This window comes from Pempheris klunzingeri, chromosome 19 (assembly GCF_042242105.1).
Source record: "Pempheris klunzingeri isolate RE-2024b chromosome 19, fPemKlu1.hap1, whole genome shotgun sequence".
NCBI classification, from domain to species: Eukaryota; Metazoa; Chordata; class Actinopteri; order Acropomatiformes; family Pempheridae; genus Pempheris; species Pempheris klunzingeri.
Genome location: NC_092030.1, coordinates 20329529 through 20343883, shown reverse-complemented (window position 1 = coordinate 20343883; position 14355 = coordinate 20329529). Strand labels below are relative to the sequence as shown.

The 14355-nt window shown below is 43.0% G+C and overlaps 1 protein-coding gene across 5 annotated transcripts; it reads left to right on the top strand.

The window, feature by feature from the left end:
* The first annotated feature begins 1012 nt into the window (after window positions 1-1012).
* rilpl1 (Rab interacting lysosomal protein-like 1) lies at window positions 1013-13090 on the top strand. 5 transcript variants are annotated; one of them, XM_070850486.1, is made up of 9 exons: window positions 1013-1541; window positions 3470-3617; window positions 4635-4753; window positions 5121-5366; window positions 6106-6288; window positions 7597-7647; window positions 7758-7912; window positions 7995-8099; window positions 11903-13090. In XM_070850486.1, the coding sequence occupies exons 1-9, from the start codon at window positions 1251-1253 to the stop codon at window positions 12033-12035; spliced, it is 1431 nt and encodes a 476-aa protein (XP_070706587.1). In that variant the 5' UTR covers window positions 1013-1250; the 3' UTR covers window positions 12036-13090. The 5 variants fall into 5 exon arrangements, with proteins under 5 accessions (XP_070706587.1, XP_070706588.1, XP_070706590.1 ...); XM_070850487.1 differs by lacking the exon at window positions 11903-13090 and adding an exon at window positions 9976-10069; XM_070850489.1 differs by lacking the exon at window positions 6106-6288.
* Window positions 13091-14355: the final 1265 nt, after the last annotated feature.

The following is a 14355-nucleotide window of genomic DNA, read 5'->3' as shown; positions in this document are numbered from 1 at the left end:
GTAATAATCCTAACTACAATAAGATTAAAAGAACAAGAAAAGGCCAGAATATAACAAGTGTGGTTGTAGACAACAATCATCTCGCCTCAGTACCAGTACTCAGCTCACTGTTTGCACAATGAATTTGGGCAGTGGTGGAAGTACTCAAGTCTTTATTTTAAGTTAAAATACCAATACAGCAATGTAGGGATAGTCCACCCTGTTAGTATTCAAGTATTACTGGAGTAAATGTTTCAAATGCTACTTAAAGTATGAAAAGTAGGAACATAATGACCCATTCAGACAAAATATATAAATGTTTATATTACAGGATTATAATTATTGATGCATTCATGTGTGAGAGTCACCTGTGTGGCTGTAAGAACAATTAAAGACAACAATTACCAGGCAAAGTGACTGTGGTGTGAATATAAGCATGAAGTCTGGTACACGTACACAGAATACAGCAGACTGATAAAAATACTTATAATATTAACTAACATATTATGATATATAATATAGTACAGACATACATAAGTAGACACATATACACATAGTATAATGTAATAATATACAAGGAATAATAATTTCATAATTTATTAGTATTCTATTATTTACAGTATAAACCTGCAAAGTAGCTGAAGTTATTAAATAAATGTAGTGCAGTAGGATCAAATAGAAATACTTAAGTGAATTAAGAGTCCCTTTAAGATTTTTTATTAGTTAATTAGTGCAGCATTATGTTACTTTCCTCCACTGGTGAAAAATAATATTATTATTACTATTATTTTGTAAATATTCTTATTTCTATTATTAGAAATTTCCCCGTCGTGGGACTAATAAAGGAGCATCTTATCTTATACTATTATTATTAATAATATTAGTATTATTATTATTAGTAGTAGTATTGTTAATATAAAATGTTACAGCACTTTCTCGGTTTTATTTTGAAACGCCTCGCCGGAAGTGTGCAGTTTTAAAATGGCGGCCTTGACAGCGGCGGCTCACAGGGGGACCGCAGCCCGGACAGCGATGGGCCACAGCCGAGATTCACCCCGAACAAGTCCAACTAAAGCCCGGACCCGGCAGACAGCCATGAACTCACGATAATTCCGGTGTTTTATGGTGTTTTTCGGCGTATTTGTTGACAGGCTTTTACGGTAGAGCGGTAGAGTTTAGCTAACTTAGCAGAATTGTTGCTCCGGGGGGAGGAAGTTTGCGGTGGCGGAGGAAACACAGTAGGAAACCGGGGAGGGCCGAACTAGCCCGACATGGAGGACGGCTCCGGGTCGGCCCTGGAGAAAAATGTGGCCGACCTCACGGTGATGGACGTGTACGACATCGCCGCGGTGGTGGGCCAGGAGTTCGAGCGGATCATAGACCAGTACGGCTGCGAGGCTCTGTCCAGGCTGATGCCCAAAGTGGTCCGGGTCCTGGAGATCCTGGAGGTGATGGTGAGCCGCAGCAGCATCCCGCCCGAGACCGAGGAGCTGCGGCTGGAGCTGGACAAGCTGCGACTGGAGCGGTTAGACCGGCTGGAGAAGGAGAAGAAGCACCGGAAGGTCTGACACAGACTCACCTGCATCACTCTGATATACATGTGCACATGTAGGGGACAGTGGAGGAGGTACTCAGTAAGAGTACAAGTACTGTAAAGATGCTCCATGACGAGTAAAAGTACAAGAGCTACTGTAAAAACCCTTCCTTGTATGAATATTATTTAAGTAAAAGTACCTCTATCACTGTGAAAATACTCAGTTACAGGTAGAAATAAGAAATAATACAGTAAAAGTATTAACACTACCTTAGAAATACTCCTCAACGTATCAGTACTACTGTGAAATTACTGTGAAAACTACAAGTACTTCACTAAAAAGAATTAATTCAGTAAAAGTACTGGTGCTTCTGTGAAAATCCTTCCTTGTATAAATAGAACTTAAGTAAAAGTACCTCTATCACTGTGAAAATACTCAGTGACAGGTAGAAATAAGAAATAATACAGTAAAAGTATTAACAGTAGAAATACTCCACAACGAGTAAAAGTCCTGAGCTGAAAAATGAAGGAAACGTATCAGTACTACTGTAAAATAACTTAGTGAAAACTACAAGTACTTCACTAGAAAGAATTAATTCAGTAAAAGTACTGGTGCTTCTGTAAAAATCCTCCATCACAGGTAGAAGTCCTTCACTGACTATTACTGAAGTAAAAGTACCACTACTACTGTAAAACCTCCAGTGAAGTAAAAGTATGCACACCGCTGCAGAAATAAGCTGCAGTCCTAAAGTAAAACTCTGTTTCAGAGTTCAGATGAAGTCCCGTCTGTCACTTCCTGGTTCATCACATTAACACACTTGTCGTCCTTCATGAGCTCATCACATGTTTGAATCTCTTCACCTGACACACAGAGTAGTGAAGCACAGTGAAGGTATCACAGAGGTTTAAATCAGGACTACAGCTCAGCGTCAGTCTGCTGGCTGCTATAAAAAAACCTTAGATGGGACTTTCTCGTGACAGTGACTGAGCCTCGGCGAACAGTCACCGCTCACTCATTAACCGGGTCCCATGGGTGCAGCGTCAGGGGCACCGTCAGCTGAAACACTGCCAGCTGTTTGATTCTTCTTTCTTACATTTTGTTTTTGTGTGCGTGTTGATTCTCTGCACACTTTCTATAAAGAAGAAGTTAGTGGAGCGACTGACAATAAAGTTTAAGTCAGTTTAACTTTCTTTGATTCTTTGATCTGCTGCTTTTCTGAGTTTTATATCTTTGTAAGTTTAATATATTTCTGCTGTGGCCTGTTGGTTTGATTAAAAGAAATAAGAAATTCTCAAAAATGTTGAAAGTCCTCTGAGAAAATCAGAAATCTTCAAGAAAGAAAAATTAAATTCTCTGAGATTAAAGTCAGAAGTTTCTGAGGAATATTCTTGTTTCATTGTTTGTTTATTCAGGTTTGTTTTTAACCTACAACGGCCCCAATATGTCGTTGTGCATATGACACAATAAAAAACTAAATAAATTAATCACACGACCAAAAAAGGAAGAAAAAAAGCTCAACATCAGACATTTGATAGACTGAATTCATTGATTAGACTCCTGATTACTGCGTCCACACAGTAATCTGATTATATTAAGACTCTGTATTAATAGAAAGAAAACAGAAAATGTTGCTCTCGACTGGCTCAGCGTAGATAAGTATCGTCTAATCAGAGCTCTTCACGGCCCTCAGACATGTTAGCAGGCGTTAGATATTATATCATGTGTGAGACAGAGTCAGATTTAAGAGCACAGTGGAGCTTTTCTCCACGTCCAGACGGATGGAGAATCGAAGGAGCAACTCGGCTAAACCAGAGGGGAAACGTGACGAATGCTGATGTTTCCCTGCAGGCCGTGAAGGGGTCACTGCAGGGTGTGATTACCAGCGGGGACAGTTCGCTCAATGAAGTCATGTTTGATATGATAAAGCTTGCTGGTGTTTCACTGTGCGAGTGCAGGAGCTGGAGCTGGTGGAGGACGTGTGGAGAGGAGAAGCTCAGGACCTGCTCACCCAGATCGCTCAGCTGCAGGAGGAGAACAAAAGCCTCCTCACCAACATGTCCATCAAAGACCCCATGAGCGAGGAGGAGCTGCAGAGGCACGAGGGTGAGGTCACACTGCTGAACATCCTGAAATGTGGGGGAAAAACTCTAAACACTGTCGTGTTGCAGCTTCTCCAATGTGAGGATTTGCTGGTTTTCTTTATTGTACATCATCATAAACTGAAGCCTTTGAGTTCTACGACAAAACCAAACATTTGTACAGACGTTTCTGACATTTTATCGCCCAAACGAGTAACCAGCAGATTATTCTGAAGAGGAAAATAATTGTTCTTTGCAGCCCAGATATACTTATACAAGATACAAGATGACAAGATGGATATCACGCTCATATCTGTATGCTAAATATGAAGCTAGAGGCAGGAGGCGCTTAGCTTAGCTTAGCATAAAGACTGGAAACAGCTAGCCTAGCTCTGTCCGAAGGTAACAAAACCTACCTACCAGCACCTCTACAGTTCTTTCTATCTCGCTTGTCTAAACCAAAGTGTAAAAAGAAGCTGCAGGGTAACGCTGGTCTGTGTTGAACTGTGTCGTGGGTGTTCGTGCTAAGCTAACTGTCTCCTGGCTGCAGCTTCATATTTACTGTACAGACAGAGTTAGTCAGAAGCTACCTGCTGTTTGTGTTGTGGGTTTGCAGAAATCGCTGTGTCTCACTCCTCCCCCCTTCTCTCTGTTGTGCTCACAGTCACACACACAAACAAACAAACAAACACACACACACACACACACACACACACACAAAGGAAGCCTTCTCTGGTGTCTGATGGTGAGCCAGTCTTGTCTCTGCATCAGAGGCTCTCTGGTGGTTCAACACAGAGGCCACAGTCACCCTGACACACTGCGGACAGACCAGCCTCAGTGTACAAGCACACCTGCTAGACACACACACACACACACACACACACACACACATCAGGGCTCAGTTTGCACATCTCTGCCCAAAGACTTTTGTCCTCCAATAAAAACATTATAAATAATGCAAACTGTCTCTGATGAAACTGCACGCTCTCCCTCCCTCCCTCCCCACCTCCCCACCTCACCGTCTCCTCCCTGTGGCCACCAGGTATGACAGAGAGGGAGAGGCAGGTGATGAAGAAGCTGAAAGAGGTGGTGGACAAGCAGCGAGACGAGATTCGAGCCAAGGACCGCGAGCTCACGCTGAAAAACGAGGACATAGAAGCAGTAAGGCGACAGAAAACTGTCATTTACTTGCTGCTAATGCGAATCATCATTCTGTCTTCCAGCTTCTCTAATGTGAATATTTCATTAAACATGAATAAAGGACGAGGTTAAACGTCCTCAGCACCTGTTGTGTTGACTTTACTTTGGACTTTGACTATTTTGTTCTACTAGTTTTGATGGAAAATTCTTATTATTTCTTGTTATTATTACTCATATTCTCCACAAGTGGTCCTTTGGTGGTGTTTTATACACAAAAAAACCTTCCTAACGTCTGTCTGTCTGTCTGTCTGTCTGTCTGTCTGTCTGTCTGTCTGTCTGTCTGCCTGTCTGTCTGCCTGCCTGCCTGCCTGTCTGTCTCTCTCTGCAGCTCCAGCAGCAGCAGTCCCGCCTCATGAAAATCAACCACGACCTGCGCCATAAAATCTCTGTGGTGGAGTCGCAGGGGAAAGCACTGATTGAGCAGAAGGTGGAGCTGGAGGCCAGCGCTCAGGCGCGGGGGCAGGAAGTGGGCGCCCTGCGGCAGGAAGTGGTGCGCTTGAGGGAACGACTTCAAGGGGAACTGCCCGCCCAGAACCCTGAGGAACTCCCACCTCAGCCGCCCTCACCTGCAGAGGTAAGGCAGCACGTGAAACCTTTAAAGAAGAGCTGCAGACTCACGACTGTAGCATCAGATCACACGTGTGGAGCAGCAGTGTTGATGGTCTCCTGTGACGTTTAAAGAGTTTTGGTGCAAGAAGCCGCAGTTTTATTTGGTTATATTTAACTAACTTAACTTTAATTGATTAATTAGAATTTAATGACATCCTTTAGAACAGCGCTGGTCGTCTCTTTCTTTCTCAATTTGTCTTTAATTTATCTGATTTAAAATAGTAAAAGTGCCACTAAATGTTGAAAGAAATAGTTTTTCTTGGATAGTACGGTCCCCCGTCTGTATGTGCAGAACAAAGCTACATCCAGAAGATGGTTATCTTGTCTTAGCTTATTTTAAAGACTAGAAACAGAGAGAGCAGCTGAGCTCATCCAGCACGTAATACCTCACGAAACCACAACGATGAGAGACGAGATGTGTTGTGTTAATCAGGGAGCTTTAGAAGTGCTGGCAGGCGTGTTTCAAATCAATCTTGTCGTCTCATCTCTTCACAAGGAAGAAAATGAGTGTGTTTTCAAATGAAGTACTGAAATCCTCATTATAAATGCAGCTACACAGGCCATGTTTGTATGTCCAGTTTTTTAAAGAAGACTTTTCCACTGAAGCCAAATAGCTTTTACCCAGAAATCCACACGAACACTGACAGTCTGACGAGGAAACGCTGCTTTGGAACCAGATATTAAAGTGTCTTTTACTCCACCAGCGTGGTAAAGCTGCTACGGTGGTGATGGGGGCTGAGGGCTGGTCAGACAGGCCTGAGCCCTCTGAGCTGATGTTGGGTGGGTTTGACCTGCGACCCCTCCCTGGTTCCCTCAGCCCAGAGGGACACGAGGATGAGGAGGAGGAGGAGGAGGAGGAGGCTGAGGACGAGGCAGTGTTGCTTTGGGTAATACAGAAGTGCTAGTTAGCCGACCAGAGTGATGTGATTGTCCCGACTCTAACTCCAAACCCGCACTCCCCTCCCTGAAGAACGACCGTGTCGGTAGAAACAAATAAAAACCCGGTAGACTAACGTGTGTGTGACCCATGAGAAGTGCTGCAGCAGCCTGGCATGGGTGTTTAAGGACTAACACAGAGTGTGAGTAGGATTTGTTGCTTCTCGGCCAACTGGAGGAGCCTTTCTGAACAACGGCACCGCTGACCTTTCTAAATATAGATCACTTCCACAGCTCAGCCTCTAACAGCACTTGAAGTTGTCCTTTAATGCACCATGATTTCACCGACAGTGGAAACGGTAGTTTGAAGTCCAACTGAAATTAAAGTTGCCTGTTTTTTACTGCTGCAGAATTCATGTCCTGTGTTCTCGTTTGGGGAAAAAAAAACAGGAAGCAAAATGAAGAAATGTATATTTCATATTTTTGGTTTATTGCGATCTTTACATTGATGCAGTCAGACTATCGATCTCAGTCTACATAGATGGAGAACATGTTTCTATACAGCCAGTCAAGTTGCTTTTAAACCACATTTGCTCAAAGCAGCAGCGTCAGCGTCCCATCAAAGGGCACGTAGTCATGCTAGGTCAAGTTTCCATCCAAAGTTTAACCAAATTTGCAGAAAAACAGCAAAAGAAAATGCAAGTTGATGTAAGTTTCCACGATATTAAGAGTTGGTGCTTACAGATAGAATTAAAAGAGCGTCAGTCAAACCCCAAATGGTAGAAAACAACATGTAACACATGATGGAAGGAAAACATTTCTGTGTTATTGTGTTATCAGTGGAGCAGAAGCTTCAGTAGATGTTTATGTCCCATTTTTCATTTATCAAATTTAAAAAGAAGAACAGCCACAGATTTGAAACAATAAACCACGTTAGCTCCCCTTCCTGTCTAACTGCTAGTCAAACACAGACACGTCCCTCCAGCTGACTGACACAAAAGGAGTATTCCTGATATTTCTTTAAAAAAAAATCTAATCCGAAGAGACTAAATGTGATTTCAGTTGGACTTTAACGTTGTGTTGTAGAATGTATAATAGTAAGAGTTTGCTGTTTTTCGCTCAGTGCATGAGTGACTTCTGTCAGCTGCATGTGTTGTTGACGTTTTTCAGGTGTTTCTTGCTAACAGACAGTGACTGTCTCAGGTGTGCTGAGTTTAAAACACAGAAAACAGTCTTAGCTTAAAGGGAGGAGGGAAGGACGAACAAATGTATTGGAGCAAAGCCTGATGTCTGACTTAGAGTTCAACGTTTGCCACCAGGAGGCGATGTGCGATGAGGACATGCCTGCTGTGTTCCAATACTTTACCAAGGTATCCTCACTTCCTTCCCGCCCTCCTTTCTTCCTTCCTTCCTTCCTTCCTTCCTTCCTTGCCTTTCTCTGGTTTTCTTCCTTCTTTGTGATGCGTTTTCCTCTCGACAGGAGGCGTTGTGCGAGGAGGAAACTGGAAGCCTGGACCCAAAGGACCCCAACCGCCCCCGGTTCACCCTGCAGGAGCTGAGGGACGTCCTCCACGAGAGGAACGAGCTCAAGGCCAAAGTCTTCCTGTTGCAGGAGGAGCTGGCCTACTACAAGAGGTACTCACAGCCACACATCCTTCAGTGTGAGCACAACAACGGCTGGTTATGGTGGTCCTGTTACAACGGTCTGTTTTTGCAGTGACGAGGCAGACGATGACATCGTTACTCCTTCTCCTTCTCCTTCACCCGAGCTGAGGACTCGCTCCCGTTCGTCTGCCCAGCCAGAGTCAGGAATCAAACGCCTGTATGTTGTCCTGCAAACACACTCACACACACAACCGCTCATGAAAACACTCGCCTGCTGAACTCTCACCACCTTCCTTCACTTTGGGATTAAAGTGAAGAACATTCAGACTGCTTTGCTTGCGCTGAGTATCGAAATGGTCCCTGCATGCTCACACATTTACATATCAGTGTTGCAAATTAATGAAATATGCAAATATGGCTCAAGCTTGTTCTTTGTAAGAGAAGTCACACTTTTCATCAGCAGTAGCAGGAGACATTTACTAGTTGTGTTATTCACTAGATATTTGTGACATTTTGAGAGATCGCTCACACCAATATATCCACAGGAGTAGCTGTGTTTTAGCTGGAGCCACCAGAAAACAGCTTCAGGATTATAACTGGAAACAGCTCGTGCATACACTCACTTCCTGTGTTTGTTTGGCCTTTAAAAACAGACCAGAAATAACAATGCAGCTACTTAAAAAGTGTCCTCGTGTGTCAGCGTGCTGCTGCTGAAGGTTCACGCCACAGATCAGACGACCTGTGATGTGATCTTGTTAAAACAGCCAGAACATCATAGGAGCTTTTTAATGTTGGATTACCCTCAGGAAGGTGGTTAGTGAGGGGGATAATCTCAGCTAAGAAGCTTTATTTGTTAGCTGACATTGTGACGTTTGTTCTCATTAATTGGTGCACGGAGGACATTTGATGTGATCCATCAGTCGCCTGCTGAGCTCAACCACACAGATCTCATCTCATCATATATGTAGTTACAAGATGACGATGATGTAAACAGCTGCCTCACCTGTTAAATACCTTTTTGCTCTGTGATATGGTGTCACTGCTCATTTTCCCTGGAGCTAAATAAGCCCAGTGTTGTATCAAACAAAAATATAGTTATTAGCAGAAAACACAGCGAGGCTACAGCCAGCTGCTGCCAATCAAACACAGACCCACCGGAGTATTTCAGATGTTTATCTGAGGTGAGGTCTGCAAAAGACATTCAGGGAAACCTGCTCTGTGTAGATCAGCAGCATTTTAAGGCTGCAACAATGAGTGTCTTCATCTGTAAATAGTGTTGCAACTATACGAGTTTAAAATGCCACAAAAATATACTTACTTTATTTGAAAATCACTCCAAAAACCTAAAGATATTCACTACACACTGATAAAACAGAGAAAAGACATTTGTTTGATATTTATCTTTACAAAAAGGACTTCAGTTAATTATTTTTCTGGCTCTACATCTGTTTTACGCCATCACTGCACAGCATCGTGTGTTTCATCGTTTAGCACACTTTATTGATGCCACATAACATTTTACACATATATAACATCCAAATATAGTGTAGCGTTATGTTAGATATGTTAGCCTGAGAAGCCCCCTGCTGACCTTGGGATCAGTATGTGTGACAGAACGATCACGTGAAGAGTCACATGACAGCGAGGGAGTGACTCCGGTCCAGACAGCATCTCTAACAGCTCCTCAGGACGTCACGCTTGGCAAACTGTTTTCTGTTTCACATCATTTTACTTCCCAGATTTACTTGACTTGTGTTTTTTCTGTCTGTCTGTGTCACACGCTCAGCGCTCCGTGTGCACGGTTAATGATTGGCATGTTTTGGTCATGGGTCAGGTGTAGCACATGACACACACACACACACACACACACACACAATAATGAAGGAGAGTGTTTTCATGTGCCTGAGTCCGTTTTATTTCTCTGTCTACACTAAGATTGACTGAGGCGTGGCTTCTTTTGGTTTGATGGGAACTTTTACGGAGGTCAAAGGTTGATGTGGTCCCTGTCTCCCCCTGTTCGTCCCCCCTCCTTCCTCCCACCTCTATATATCTCCTCCTGTTTGTGCTTGTGTGTCTTTACCTCTGTGTAACAGGATCTTCACAGCCATTATGCCGATGGTGGCGGCTGGTTTGATCCCAGATGACCCCACTTTACAGCCAATCAGACGTCTCGTATCGCTTGTATGACTCTATATTTGGTCGGCTTCAGAGTCTTTCACTTTCTCAGCTAACAGCCTCCATCCCCTTGCATGTGCCCTGGGGGATGCCTCCACCTTTGCAGTATTCTGATTGGCTGATTGTGGGGCTGTCTTATTATATCATTTGTCCAGTGGGATGATTGTGGATCGTAAAAATCAGCCAGTCAGAATATGAACACGTAGTCTGTTGTCTCCTCGTCTTGTCTGTTCCCTCACTGACCGCAGTAACACCGTTCACACCTGCTCTAAACTCATGAAAATAATCACAAACTAAAGCGCTTTTTCAGCTCTTTTGCAATAGTTAGTCATTAAAGCACTCATGTCTCACTCTACAGTGCTGCACTGATCAGTTTCCATGAGTTAATTCCAGTTATAATCTATTTTTTTGTGTTACACATTAATGTCAACATAAAAAAAGAATTAAAATAGAACGTGAATTGTGTGAATGTAAAGTTTAATTAGTGTAATTTCTGTAAACAGATAAATCAGCTCTGACCTTCACTGCGTTTTCCCCTCTGGCTCAGGTTTCAGGGGAAATCTGCAGCGACGCAGAGCCGAGATCGAATATTGGCTGATGGCGTGTCACTATTCTTCTAGCGGCGTCTCATTCTTACTGTCGAATGCCGCTGTACGCCTACTCAACATATCACTGCTTCTCCTCTGATATTTACTGCTTCCTACATTCAATCAATCAATCAATGAATGAGTAAAAATGAGAATTGACACAGAGATCTTCCAAGACTGGAGAGCCTGGTTGATTTGCAGCCTTCAAGTCTGCAAACAGACAAACAAAATGCAGCACATGCCAGTAAGCAGTCGTCACAAGCCGCCGAGGGTGGGTTTTTTTGGCAGCGGAAGAGGAGTGAAATAATTTTTCCACAGGCCGGTCAAGCCAAAGTGACGTTACACTGAGGGCAGCATCATAATCAGCAGAGTCACATGTCAGTAAGAGGTGGTTTATGACAGTGGAAAAGTGCCAGAAGCCGCTACAACAACAGCAGCAGCACCAAAAACATATGGCACCAGGACAAAAGTGACATACCATCAGCAGCTTTTCTATCCCGGCATCACTTGCTTCCCAGCACAGTGTTGGCACATGGTGGAAATATCACTTTCAACATGTTTGACCTCAGCAGTCAGTCCTCATTTCTGCAGGAAGCATTGGGAGTTTGTTTACAGGAATTATAGAATTAATTTGCTAAAAGAAAGTAGCTTTAAAGGTCCCATATTATGCAGAATGCACGTTTTAACGTCTTTACAACATAAGTGTGTGTCCCCGGTGTGTTCAGAGACCCTCTGACTATGAGAAAAGACCTCTCTCTTTGTAGTGAATGTGTGTGAAAACACTCCGTTATGATTTGGCTCCGCTTATGATGTCATAAAAGGATCTGTTGGTCATGTGACCTCCTCCAGACCGTCTGTCCCCACCCACTGAAAACCTCCTAACCCCGTCATAGTTTTTTCCTCTGTAACACAAAGACATTAAGAGCGAAAGTGAAGCCGCAGACTTTTCCGCTCTTGTAAAACGGAGCGTTCAGACGTCTGCTAGGAGAAAAAAAAGTGTTTTTTTAACATTAAACCATATAAATCTACTTCCACGTGCCAGTATGAGCGTCAGACAGAGCAGAATATGGGACTGTTAATTCACTGGTGTTAAACGCCACACATAGCACATTGCTGTAAAATGTAACACGCTAACTCTGCTTTACGTTAAGTGGCTGATATTCCCGGCACACACTCCACACGTGTCACTGTGAACCTCCGTCACCCGCTAAAGACAAACTGCCTCCTCTGTCCCCCACCCCTTCCTCTCCCCCTTTAGGTTTAGTTTCTTCTCACGCGACAAGCAGCGGAGCTCGCAGCGGGGCGCGCAGTTCGACGTCGGCCTCGGCTCGTGGGCGGGGAAGGACGACGTGTACACGGAACAGGCCCAGGAGGCGCTGCAGCACATGTAGTCCCCCGGAGAGGACTCGTCCGAGGCTCCTCGCAGTCCCAAAACTCTCAACACTCCACGCCCATCACTCGAGGCCGGCTTGTGAAGCATCAAACTGCACTCCGAAGCACCGCCACCGACTCACGCTGCAGCTGAAACCATCGTGTGCTTGAGGTGAGACGGCTGACAGATGAAGAGTGAATGGACGACCATGAAGGAGGCTCTGAGCTTAGCTAGAAAACACTTTATTTAAACACCTGAGGATCATGGGGGGTATATCGGCACATACAGACTGTTACAGAATACTCTGGCATGACTTGTGTGATCCGCGGAGGAGAGGGTACGCTCAAGTTGCAGGATGGAAAGTGGAAAGTTGATGCAGATGACGTGGTTACTGATACGTTGGTGAACGTAAATGAAAGTGGAGATGAAGGTTTGGGACGCAAAAGTGTGCCATCAATTTAGTTTTGTCCTCTAAAAAGTTTTTATCCTCCCAGAAATAAAACATAATCGCTCCATTTGTCTTCACGCTAGTCTCAAAATGACAGCAACACTTTTGTGTCCCATTTAATTTATTTAAGATTTCTGTCCTCGTCCATGTGGGCAGCTAGTGGCTCCATCACCAGCATTTCACTAAACTATGCAGCTCTACAAATGTGAAGAGTACAGACGGACGGACGGACGGGGCTTGTGTATGAAATGATGCTTAAAAGCTGTGTACAGAATAAGAGTTTTTTTTTTTACGTCGTGTATGTACAGAGGAAGTGGAAACCCCCTTTGTGCCATGAACACAGAACAAATAGAGTAATTTATTAAAACAAGGCAAAACAAACCAAAAAGACACTAAAGTGGTAAAGAGTAAAGCTCATACAGACACAAAGAGCTCGTTAGAAAGAGAAACTCACAACACTGGACACTAACCACCAGACAAACGTGCTCCCAGGTGACCACTAAATCCACATTCAGTGTCGGATCCAAAGCAGCGACTTAGAGATGAGGAAGCTCTGATGAAGACAAGCTGGTGAACTGTAAATAACTGGTCACATGACCGTGAGGAGGAGGACACGTGACAGTGACGACACAAAGGTTTCAGACTGATGAGATACTGAGTCTAGATCTCTTAGTAACTGTTGACTCAGTAACTAACTCACAGTTTTTACTTAGTAACTCAGAATTTTGACTCAGTAACTCAAAGTTTTAACTTACTAACGTAATTCTGATGTAGCAACTTTGAATTTTGACTTAGTAACTCATTATTCTGATGTAGTAACTCATAACTTGACTCAGTAACTCATAGTTTTGACTTATTTACATCATTTTGATGTAGTAACTCATAATTTGACTCAGTAAATCACAACTCTTTCTTAGTAACTCACAGTTTTGACTTAGTAAGTCATACTTATGACTTAGTTCACAACTTTGACCTACTGACTCATAACTTGACTCAGTAACTCATAGTTTTAACTTATTTACATCATTTTGATGTAGTAACTCATAATTTGACTCAGTAATTCATAACTCTGACTTAGTAACTCATAATTTTTAAGTAGTAATAATGACGATTCATAATATTTCATGTTTTTATTCTTTTCCTGGCAGACATGAGCCTCCATCAGTAAATGTAACTATTTACAAAGTGCAGTAAAACGTCTTCTTGTAGGAGCAACAGATCCGGTGTGTGAGCTCTGCTAAAATTTAATTAATTAATTAATTAATTAAAAGTACCAAACCTGTCACTGCACATCATCAAACCTTTTTTCATAATAAAAGTCATTTCAGTGTCACCAGCTGAACCGAAGTATTAACAAAACAGATGCAGTAGATAAAACTCACATTTGACGTTAGTCCAGAATAAGAATAACACAGAATAACTAGACTTTATGAAAGCAGCATTAAAGTATCAGTATTAAAGTCCTGTGTGAGAACTGACGCAGACAGATATCATGTAAAACACACAGCAATAGACGCTTTTTATTTAATTTTTTATGTGTATTTTTAACCTATTTTTTTATCTATTCTGGGTTTGAAATGACGAGTCGGTACAAGGAGTTTTGGAACTGGTCCAATAGATCGCCTCAGGCTGCCTTGACGGGCTGCAATGTAATCCTTTAGGGGCAACTGCACCCGTTCTAAGTAGGTCCACTAAAAGTGCTTGTTTTAGCCACTGACAGGCTCAGATTGTTATTCTAAGTGTCTGACAGCATTATGGAAAGGATCCCTACAGAGAGAGACCTGGAAGATCAGCTGTTATATCGCTCTCTGCACACACACCAGACTCCATTCACAAAAACAGTAATTTTATCTCACAGAGCACAAGAGCTGCTGGTCTACCGCTGCCTCCA